The sequence below is a fragment of the Saccostrea echinata genome, unplaced genomic scaffold (assembly GCF_033153115.1).
Source record: "Saccostrea echinata isolate AGI-Se365-2 ecotype Australia unplaced genomic scaffold, CSIRO_AGI_Sech_v1 ptg000029l, whole genome shotgun sequence".
NCBI classification, from domain to species: domain Eukaryota; kingdom Metazoa; phylum Mollusca; class Bivalvia; order Ostreida; family Ostreidae; genus Saccostrea; species Saccostrea echinata.
The window spans coordinates 33,170,133-33,182,124 of NW_026889778.1; the positions used below are offsets into that span (position 1 = coordinate 33,170,133).

An 11,992-nucleotide genomic window follows, 5' to 3' on the forward strand; every position below is an offset into this window, starting at 1 on the left:
AACTTCGAAAAGGTTTTAGAAAAAAGTAAATCAGAGTTTTATGTAAAAAATATCAAAGTAAATCACAATTTGAAAGACACATAGTAATACAATAGATAAATATAGTAAATTGTTGTCAGGGTACTGGCCCATGGAGGTGAAGTCGATTCTTTGACAGTCTTCTCATAGTCAGGTTACTGGCCCAGAGAGGTGATTTAGACCAGTTCTTAGTCGGATAAATCCTCTGTAGAGATCGGTATTGTGGTACCCCTTGAATATTCCCCTGATGATCTAAATTCTTGTAGATCCCTACGCCCGTCCTCAATACACTTCATAGCTTGCATCAGAGGATACAGTTTATAAAACAGGTCTTTGTCCATGTGTTTCATGACTTTTTCCTTCAGAAAAACAAACAACAAAATTATTTCATAAAGAAGCATGACCATTCTTACAATATACAAATAAATTACATATACATCAGATATAAATTTAGAAATTTTTTTTCGCATACAAAATCATGATTATAAAAGAAACTGAATTTTGATTTAATTCAAATACAGAATAATGAATACAAGGAACGGAACAATTACAACTGTGGAAAAATGAAAGAATGACAAACGTTTGACAAATATACCCTGAAATCTTTCTCCGGTGTTTCTTTTTTCTGTAGACTCTTAATGTAGGAAACAATATCAGCAGCTTTGTGACTTCTGATTTCCATCACTAGAGTCCTAGAAATACACAATGCCAATAGTGTAAACTCAACCCAGATTTGAAATAAAAATGCTTGTTATTTGGATTATTCTTCTGCATCAAATCTTCAACTCTGCTCAAAGAAGGCCGGGCGGTAAACAGTTGATACGTGTATGTACTAGCATCTTCAAACTAACTAAATTTACTTCACATATCATATTTTATTACATTAAAAAAGAAAAAAATCACAATGTTTTGGTTGTGTCAAGATACGGTGGCGTTATCTGTGTATATTATTTCAATTTTCTTCCCAGTCATGTCGTTCTAAAAATGTCGGGGCTCTTAATTAAAGAATTGCCTTGGACTATTATAGAATTGTCTGGGGCTATTATAGAATTGCAGGGGCTATCATAGAATTCCACAGGGTCATTATAAAATTGAATTGTCTGGAGCTGTTATTGAATTGCCTGAGGCTTTTAAAGAATTGCCTGGGGTTATTTTTTTTACTGAAATAAATTTATAATGTAAAAATCATCAAAGTTATTTTTGTCAAGGGCAGAAAAAATAGATGTAAATGGTCACACTTACGCCTGTAATTTAGCAGATTCTTTTTCGAGAAACTCCTTACTTTCAGAGGCCTTTCTTGGATCTAAAAACAGAGCGAAACAATGTCTTATTTACAATACTTCTTCATATATCAAGCAAGTATAATTTTAAAAATTTGAAATATATTTTAACGCATATTTTACCGAGACGGGATGCTAGTGAACTGGACACCTCTACACCTGAGTCTTTTAATGGCAAATGGTCTGTTTCTTCTGAAGAAGAAATCTTTATTTTTATTGTTATAAGATATTGTATTGAAATCATTCTTTTATCTTCTCACAACATGCTATAAAATCACTCATTTTCGCGGGAGGGGTGTAATTTTTGTCGTTTTCGTGGTATGAAGAGATCCACGAATTCATATCCACCACGAAGTTAAAATTCAAACATATAAGAATTCTACACGAAATCAAATCCTCACGAAACAATAATTACTTCCTCAATCCACAAAAAATTGAACCAACAAAAATAAGTTATTTGACAGTATATGCTGCTTGAATTTTTTTCTAAAAACATATTTTGTCAATATATGCAAAACATCCTGGTATTTCTTCTACCATGACTCTGAAATAAATATTCAAATTTTATAGGTACATTAAATAGCCAGATTTTTTTCATGCTGTCTAGTACTTACCTGTTTGGCGCTTTGACTTCTTGTTTTTCTTTTTCTTAGGCTTTGTCCCTTTCTCTTTGTAGTCTTTTATAAAGTGGAGAATACTTTTGATAGTAGGACGAGCTGCACTGTCATGACTCAGCATCTGTACAATAAGGTTCTTTATTTCGTCACTGTACTGGATTTTCGTTGTTTCTGGTATCTGAATATACAGAAATGGAATATGGAGATAATGGATAGTAATCAAGCTCAAAAGTCCATTGAAACAATACAAATCAGGAGCAGAGCAAACATAGACTTCGAAAAGCATCAGAGGTGGGATCAAGTGCCATGGGGAAGTAAGCATTCCTGTCGACCGGTCACACCCGCCTTGTGCTTTTTGTCATATCGGACAAACAGGAAAAAAACGCAGACAATTCACTGTGTAAATAATGGCCTAACAATTAGTATGAAAAACGTCAGTCGGCATTCAACTTAATGATAAATTGTATTTGCTGACAAGGTCATTTATCGACCATAGAACTTGCAAAATGACGACTTTAAACGAGACTGTTGATATCCCTGTTTCATCAAATACATGTAGTCAATAGCTTGCCTCGTTTTAGATATTGTAGGTACGTAAAGCATGCTCTGAGGTATCGAATCAACTGGGAGACATAAACCCCATACGCAGGTGATAAGAGTATATTGCTACGTAAGTAAGGGAAGTTGACGATAGAAAACTCTTCCTTCCCAGACACTTGTCTCAAAAACGGTCTAACATGCTCTATCATCCCAAACAATTATCGCAAAAACGGTCTTATATGTTTTATCATCCCAAACAATTGTCTCAAAAACGGTCTAACATGCTTTATCATCCCAAACAATTGTCTCAAAAACGGTCTAACATGCTTTATCATCCCAAACAATTGTCTCCAAAACGGTGTAATACACTTGATCATCCCAGATTATTGCCTTAAAACAGTCTGTCGTGCTATACCTTTCCAGACTTTACCACGGCGTTGATCTCTTGGACAGATTTCCCATCAAAGGCGTATGAACCTGTGGCAATTTCATAGCAAGTACATCCCAGACTCCATATATCTGCCTGGAGGCATCGAAAAGTATTTTAAAACTTGGTGAAAAATAAAATGTTTTCATGTGATAAGTTTTACCTTTTAACAGAAGTATTAAGTGAATGTAAAATCTTAAAATGCTTCACCCTTTAGCGGGACAGCTCTCAGAAAATGATACCATAGGAAGCTGGTGCAAAACCAAACGCAACAATTGAGAACTTTTACCTTTTGATCATACGACTTTCCTTGTATTATTTCAGGACACATGTAGTACGGTGTTCCAATTCCTTTTGTGTTAATCCCCGCGATTTCAATCATTCTTGATATGCAATCAAAAATAAAAATGTAATTGCATTGACAAAATTTAATAAAATGAAATCTGCATTGGATTTGCACTGTTTAGGTGGGGGATTTACATGTACAAGGTACACTCTTCATAAAAAGCAGGACTAGGTAGTAGTTTATTGATTTTAAAACAAGCAGAGATAAAATTCTTACTTGGCAACTCCAAAATCTGCTATTTTACAAGTGCCGTCTTCAGTCAACATGATGTTTTTTGTTTTCAAATCACGATGTATAATATTTAGGTCGTGAAGAACCTTAAATATATGAAAACTGTGTGAAAATTTTGCAGTACACTAAGGTACTTCAGTTAAATGGATGACATTTAAGGTCTAAAACACTTTTAAATCTTATCTCCCTTGTCAATAAGTTTGGTTTTACTTATACACCTAGATCTATCTGTTGAGACATAAATTCCTCTTTCCTCTACATCCAAGGCTATCTGTTGCAGTATATATATAAAATCTTTTTACATCTACACCTAAAGCTATCTGTTGCAGTATAGATATAAATTCTTTTTACCTCCACACCTAAGGCTATTTGTTGCAGTATATATATAAATTCTTTCTACCTCTACACCTAAGGCTATTTGTTGCAGTATAGATATAAATTCTTTTTACCTCTACACCTAAGGCTATCTGTTGCAGTAAAGATATAAATTAGTCTTACCTCTACACCTAAGGCTATTTGTTGCAATATATATATATATAAATCAGTTTTACCTCTACACTTAAGACTATCTGCTGCAGTATAAATTCTTTTTACCTCTACACCTAAGGCTATCTGTTGCAGTATAGATATAAATTCGTCCTCCGTGATTACTTTTTCTTTCTTCTTTAGGTCCCTTATTTTCTGATACAAGGTCCCACCACCACAATATTCCATTACAACACAGGGGATTCTGTTTTGTTTGAAGTAATCCTTGAAGGATACGATATTGGGGTGTTTCTTTTCCTCGGCCTTTTGTAAAACCTCTACCTCCCTTTCTACTAGTTCCCAGTGTCTACTTGTATCACTAGAGCCTTTGATGTGAATCAGCTTTACAGCGAAAGTCTCATCCTCAAATAATAAATAAATAAAAATATATAGAGATAAATAAATAAATAATAAACAAAAATACATATAATTAATTAAATACTTAGTAATACTTATCAGATTAGGTCAACTTGAGGATTTTTACAATTTATTAAGAAAATCACTGAAACATTTTTTTTTAATTGATAAAAGATACATTTAACAAATCATACTTCAGAACTTTTTATAAAATGACAATCCATCCTTCTAATGAATCCAAAAAGCAGCAAGTTCTATATATAATATTCATCTCATGTGCAGAAGAAAAAAAATTTGAAAATTGTCTTCCCTATAGAATTCCAATGAGTCATCAATATTTTTTTTAGTTCTACTGTATTCAGTGGAGCTTAAGTGGAAGCCTATTTGATCAATTGATAAAGTCCTCTGAAAAAATATTTATAATTTATTTCGAAATAAAGAAGGCAGATGCATGAAAAGTTTGGCAGTCTGCCGTCAATCTTACAAATGACAGACTACAGTTGGTATATCTTTATATCATTTTTTTTTCAAAGTTGAAAATAAATAAATAATATCAGCAGCATTAAATGTTTATAAAACACTTTCATTTTCAATTAGTGTTTCACTTAATAGATATACCTTGTTTTATATTTTATGTGTTGTTATCTTACTTATACACGGAAAGAACAATAGAAACAAAATTAAGGACAGATGATACAATTTTTTTCTTTGGAGGAGACTTAATATCATGTCACAGTTTTAGAAAAGTGGATAATTCTTTGAATATTTCTCCTTAGACTAGGAGAATGAAATACCTTCCATATATCCCCCAAAAAGTACACAACTAGAGTAATCATGGTAAAATTGTTTAATCTTCATTCATTTACCCTCTTTTTTTTCTTCAAAAATGTCCCTAAAGGAGCACAGAGACATGTAAAAGTTTAAGAAAAAGCTGGTTACTAAAGGGTACAGGTTAGTGAAATCTGTATTTATCAGCCCCTTAAGGTATATTGCAGGCATTTAAAAAGCTTCAGCAATCAAAAGAAAAAAAATCTACCCCAGAGGAAGTCTTGAATTTTATTTTTCTTTTAATTTTTTTAATCATTCTTAATGATATTGATATATTAATGCCTGACAATCAATAAAATCTTCATCACAATGCCTCGGATTGTAAATATACATTAATGCATTTAACTATAGAACATACATGTTTTTCTTTTACAAACTGCATCATTCATTTTCAATATCGACGTGCAAAAAATACTGTTTATTTCTCATACATGACTGATTTTTACTTCATTTTGCGATTAAAATGTTAAGATGAAAAGCACCATTGCGTAAACGCTTAATAAATAATCCCGGAAGAATTTAAATGATAAGATTCCATGAGGTAAGAACTTTTAAAGGACAGATGCAATTTAATAAAGCACATAGTCTAAAGTTTTAACATCTAGTTAAAATATGATTTCATCGCGCTATTTAGATTTTGTTCTTGAATTTTGTAATCTTAATGTCCGTAATATCTACTTAAAAAAAAGGAAAACAATGGCCAGATAATTAGAACTTCATGAACTACCGACTGAAATAGTTATGTGTTTACCACTGACATGTGGTAGCTTGTGCTTTTAGTAATAATACAACTGTATAGAAAAATTAAAACGACGTTGTAAACAAAAATGTTTAAAGTCCACTTTATTTTTAGCATTGTCTTTGAGATTTAAAGATTTTCAATGATTCTTTCCCAGAAGCACCAATACTATTCCAATTCATTTATTGATATTTATTAACATAGCAATAGAACCGTTTCAAAGGCTGACGCTTTCATATACAGCAGACATTAAGCTATATTAAAACTTAGTGATCTCAAGTTTTTGGAACCTACCGAGAGCATTGTGGTGGTCGAGGTGCCCTCTTTCAAAATCTTTCTGGCTTTATACACGTATCCATAGGTCCCCCTCCCTATCAGCTGCTCCAACTTATAATCCCCGTATGCTTTACCCTCCTCTTTATCCATACTGCATCAAACATTTAAGGAACTCTGATTTTACGGAGTAACTTTGTCTCCTTATAGTATTAGATATAGTAAACAAAGTAAATTCCACCTGAGAATGGGTTTGCACTGCGCATGTGTTTCGGATAATACCTTTTCTATGTACGAGAATGGCACAGTTCCAATATATTAAACTTCCGTGTTTAGAAAAGAGAAGCAAATTCTATTAATTCTGATTAGTATATAATTTTATCTATGACAAGGCATAAAACATATTGATTTAGTTCGTATGATAACTCCTTGATCAACAGATGAAAATGTATTTGTTCTTAATGAAAAGATTGATGATGTCTTTTTAATATGTGTTTTTCTTTCTCAAATTAAGGTCAGACAATACGTTCCTCAAATATTTGTTTTGCAAATCTTCGTAATGTATGAAAAATATTTAAAATTAATTTTAATTATCTTTTGATTTCTTAGCAGGTTTCTTATTGTCTTTAGAGTAATCGAAACACTTAAAAGAGTGATATTGGCATATTAAGTTTTTCCCAAAAGGATTATATAGGAAACAATATCCTCTGGTATCGTGCACAAATGCCTAGTAAGGTACCTCAATTTTTTTGCGAGTAAACATGTTAAAGTAGCAATACTTCAATGACAAAATCTTGGAAAAATTCATATATTATTGAGGAACGTATCGTCTGTCCTTAACAGTTTCTGCTATCATGCCAATTTCTAATACGCTGTAAATATAATACACATTACAGAGCACACAACATGATGCATTCTAGACATTTCCTGAATAAGTTTGCTAAAGAAATAAAACTACATGACAGAAATCAATATTCTTAAAGCATACTTCTATTTTTAGGTAGAACAGCAGGAATAAACTAAGGCATATGAGGTGCCAAAAATTGTCTCGTTAAGTAAATAACCAAGTCCGTATTGTCCGGTGACAAGCTCTGACAAGCGTAAGATGTTTAACAAGTTTCTGTTATCTTGCGTTTTCTTTCGTTGGACAGTGTCTCTGTAAGAGTTGTGGCTTATTGACCTTTTATTACCAACATTGTTTTCCATTGTAAAAGACTATTTAAAACAAACAGCATTTTGACTATACATTTGAATAACGTAACCTCCTTGTTCATGTATCAATCAATGTTAGAAAGATTTGAATGCTAGATACTTCGAATTTTATCCCCTTGGACAGGGAAGTAAAAATAAAGACAGACTTATAAATTTCATTTTTTTTCCGTTTAAGTATTATTCAAGGTTCATCGTAAAGCAAAGACTTACAATTTTCAATTTTTCGTTTAAGTATGATTCAAGGTTCATTGGAAAAGCTAAGATTTACAAATTTCCATTTTTCCTTTAAGTATGATTCAGGGTTCATTGTAAAGCTAAGACTTACAAATTTCAATTTTTTGTTTAAGTTTGATTCAGGGTTCATTGGAAAAGCTAAGATTTACAAATTTCCATTTTTCCTTTAAGTATGATTCAGGGTTCATTGTAAAGCTAAGACTTACAAATTTCAATTTTTTGTTTAAGTTTGATTCAGGGTTCAGTGTAAAGCTAATACTTATAAATTTCCATTTTTTCCGTTAAGTATGATTCAGGGTTCATTGTAAAGCTGAGACTTACAATTTTCAATTTTTCGTTTGTTTGATTCAGGGTTCAATGTAAAGCTAAGAAATTTCTGTTAATTTTTTATTTAGGGTTCAGTGTAATAGGAGACATTATTTTACAAACAATACGAATATTTTTTATGCTCACTTCTCCAGAATATGTATAATTGACTCTGACGAATTAAGAAACCTTTTGTATCAGTAATACTGATGGTGTTTTTGTGAAGAGAATAAGATTGCATTTTCTGGAACACAAAAATCAACTTGAATAAAAGTACACACGTTGATTCTTGTAGAGTATAGATTCATTTTTTCAGAAGTCAAAATGAATAAAACTAAAACTTCAGGCTCTTAAGTTAAAATTATGAGTTCTGATGTTCATCATACTTACTACGTTACATGTAGATAAGTGTTTCTTTGGAACCTGAAAGACAAAACATTGAATGAAATTAACAAGCAGGGACTTTCTTTATCTATAGATTTGTCTGTTTAATCAAAGCATTTGCTTTAAATTATAAGTCACCATGACCGCAAATTTAAGAGTCGATTACATGTTTTTCAAAATCCACATTTCGGTAAGCTTTTTGACATTTAGTGCACAATGTGTCATATCAGATGTTTTCTTCACGATCGGTCTTAATTTGATCATTTTTAAACGTATTAAATAGTAGAGAAAGAAACTTTTTCACATGAAAGAAGGAAAATCCACTTTGGGACTTTTGATAGAGCTTTTCCAATTATCGTTATTACTGTCCTGAGAATGATTAAATAGGATTCCTTGTTCAGAAGAAATGTTATCTGATAAACATGACTTCTTTGTCAGTGATAAGATAGAACACTCATCAGAGGAATAGAAAAGGTCATTAGATTTAGTTAAAAAATAGCAGACTTATCATACAAACCATGTAAAAATAAATACAAAATAAAACATATCTATGGTGGCATATTTATGCCCTCCAGATAATTTTTGTTAACATAAGATATCGCGTCGAGCCAAGTAAACTATCTCGTCAAGTCAAGATAACTTGCTGGTTTTGTCGAGATACAAAAACTTCTATCTCGTCTAGTCAAAATAAGCTATCATATTTTGTTGTGATACCTTCCTCGACCTGGCGAGATAATTTATCTTGTATCATGACTAAAATTGTTGCGTTGACAAGTACTGCCTCTTCATTGCCGTCACGATAACTGTATACTCATACACGTATGTACGAGGGTTGTCCGTAAAGTTCGTGGACAACCTTGATAATTACTGACAAACATTGATAAAATATATGAAACTATTATTTTCATTAAATTCATGTTTCATTTCATTAATATACAAGTTTTCATCACAAACAAAGCACAAATAGCTATATTTTTATCAGATACAAAAAGACACACATTCATACCCGGAGCACTAAAATGAAAATCCATGACGTTACCCGACGTCAAAAGTTAAAAAAACATTTAACTTTTCTCAACGTAGTCAACGTTTAACCCAATGCATTTCTTATGTCGCTTTAACCAGTCATCAAAAATGTGCACAAACTGTTCTGGTTTCATACGTGAAATAATATTTAACACTTCCTGACTAAGATCTTAAAAATCATAATACCTCAGTCCGCGTAAAAACGACTTTATGTATGGAAATAGAACTATTAGTCGCCGATCATTGTTAATCACGTCACAATTAAGCTTCATTTTTTACAGTCTGCAATCTCGGAAAGATGGTCTTCCTTCTCGCAGGTCATCCTATAAACTATATCTTCCGTCCGAAAATAGTTTGTGACACTTAAACGCTAAAGAACGGCCTACTTTGCTATGTTTTCCCGACTGTTTAAGGAATTTAAGGGTCTCTGTTGGTGTTTTTCCGATGTCTACACAGACTTTTATCACTGCTCTATGCTCCACCTTTTCCGAAAACGTCCCTTTTTTGAACAACGACGATCTTGTCTTGATAGATTTTAACCTCGATTTCTCTGCCATTTCGAAACTTTGAACATTCAAATTTTGCAGATTTGATGCTAAAACTTGTGTCAACGTCATAATGCGAAAGTCATCCAAATTTTCGCGTAATTTTACAAAATACAGATGAAATGTATTAAGGTATGTCACTCGTCAGCTTTTAAGAAAAGTACAGTCAGAACCTCTAACTTCAATACTATTTATTATAACTCAATTTTTATAACATATTTGAATTAAACAACGCAAATTATACAACATTCAATTTAAAAACTGCTCACAATTTCATAAAGAAACAAGATTTATGAGGGACTATTTCTTGTGATGGAAGGATATTTAGAAGAAAATCTACACATTTGTTGAATTTAATATTTTGGAACTTTAAACCCACATACTTTTACTCAGAGAATATTTTCCGTTAACATATGCTAGGGATATTAAATATAGGTTTCAATTTATATTTTTAGAACAAATTTGACACATTCATCAACAGACTTTGCCAAGAAAAGAAGATATATTAAAGAAGTCAAGATAAAATTTACACTGTTTTTTGCCTGAAAATCGCATATTTTGACCAATATCTCAAAATTTACATCACTGACCCCAACTTTTACTTTCATTATTTTAAACTACACGATACCCCCAACCGATCACCACTAAAGTAATAAAAAGTTTGATACAAGAAATTATTTTATTGCCTATTTAGATTTTTTATACTCCAAATAAGATACTTTTAAAGTGTAAAAAGATCACACAATAATTTATGCGCATTAATTTGCATGATTTGTTCAATGATAAATATTATTCAAACTATTTTACGTAAAATAAGATTATATTTATTGCCGTGATTACATCTGATAAAATATGATAAAGATTAACATAATAAAAGTGATTAACCTAAGAGTTACAAATTTAAGTGCAAAAAGGTCAAGTTAATTGTACCGTTGCTCAGTAAGATGCACACTGACCCCCAATTTTCTTTACGATTTTGAGTCATGCTATATGAGTACTTATCTAAAATATATTTATCAAAAAATCCTTGATATAACTAATTTCACGAGTGACATACCTTAAGTTGTTAAATAACTTTTTATTTAAAAGTTTGCCGTGCTCCGGGTCACCATCCCAAGTCTAATAATGAAGTCATAATTGTAATTATACATTTGAAATTGAATAAAATTTTACATTTTGTAATTCAAATATAGTAAAGGATTATAAATATGCTAATAATAAATATCTTTGACACAAATTTTATTTAAATCTTAGCTTGTCCACGAACTTTACGGACAACCCTCGTATGTATTTACAGATGACGTGTTATGGGTGTCTCAGTCATTTTCCAGTGAAATTATGCTGATCTCTTTTATTGAAATTATTCTTCAAATTCGTCACTGTTATTGAATCGATTTAATTACTAGAGGAACATAATTTTTAGAGATAAAGATTTTCTTATAAACCGTTCCATACATATTTTTCTTAAAATATGAAACAAAATAACCCATTTACCTAATTATACCCGCACTTTCTAAAGAAAGTTCGGGTATATTGTTGTTACTCATGTCTGTCCGTCCGTCCGTCCGTCCATCCGTCCGTCCGTCCGTCCGTCCGTCTGTCACACTTTTCTTTCTCAAACTACTCTTACATTTTACAGAGTAGCCTAATCATCTTTTGGGAGATGGTTGGTGGTGTCATGTAGATGTGCAGTAAGGTTTCGGAATTTTCATTTTCACCCTGGGGGTCAAATGGGGGTCGAAAAATGATGTTTTTTATGCAAAAAGCCCCTGGTTCCCTGAACTCCTCTTACATTTTACACAGTAGCCTAATCATCTTTTGGGAGTTGGTTGGTGGTGTCATGTAGATGTGCAGTAAGGTTTCGGAATTTTCATTTTCACCCTTGGGGTCAAATGGGGGTCGAAAAATGACGTTTTTTATGCATAAAGCCCCTGGTTCCCTGAACTCCTCTTACATTTTACATAGTAGCCTAATCATCTTTTGGGAGTTGGTTGGTGGTGTCATGTAGATGTGCAGTAAGGTTTCGGAATTTTCATTTTCACCCTTGGGGTCAAATGGGGGTCAAAAAATGACGTTTTTTATGCAAAAAGCCCCTGGTTCCCTG

At 32.2% G+C, this 11,992-nt stretch overlaps 1 protein-coding gene across 1 annotated transcript; it reads right to left on the reverse strand.

Annotated features, from left to right (window-relative positions):
- Positions 1–206: 206 nt before the first annotated feature.
- Positions 207–6,358, reverse strand: LOC133195214 (serine/threonine-protein kinase Nek4-like). The gene is made up of 10 exons (XM_061331072.1): positions 6,203–6,358; positions 4,054–4,347; positions 3,445–3,545; positions 3,172–3,265; positions 2,871–2,978; positions 1,913–2,093; positions 1,422–1,490; positions 1,261–1,321; positions 614–710; positions 207–377 (listed from the first exon to the last, which is right to left on the reverse strand). Exons 1-10 carry the CDS (start codon positions 6,332–6,334, stop codon positions 207–209), a joined length of 1,308 nt encoding a protein of 435 aa, XP_061187056.1. The 5' UTR covers positions 6,335–6,358.
- Between the last annotated feature and the right edge of the window lie 5,634 nt (positions 6,359–11,992).

Excerpts from the sequence above, each read along its gene's own strand:
- LOC133195214 (XM_061331072.1), bottom strand. The coding sequence starts at position 6,334 with ATGGATAAAGAGGAGGGTAAAGCATACGGGGATTATAAGTTGGAGCAG. Across the intron at positions 1,491-1,912 it reads GAAGTCAAAGCGCCAAACAG|AAGAAACAGACCATTTGCCA; the intron begins GTAAGTACTAGA and ends TTTCTTCTTCAG. Across the intron at positions 711-1,260 it reads GAATCTGCTAAATTACAGGC|GACTCTAGTGATGGAAATCA; the intron begins GTAAGTGTGACC and ends GTGTATTTCTAG.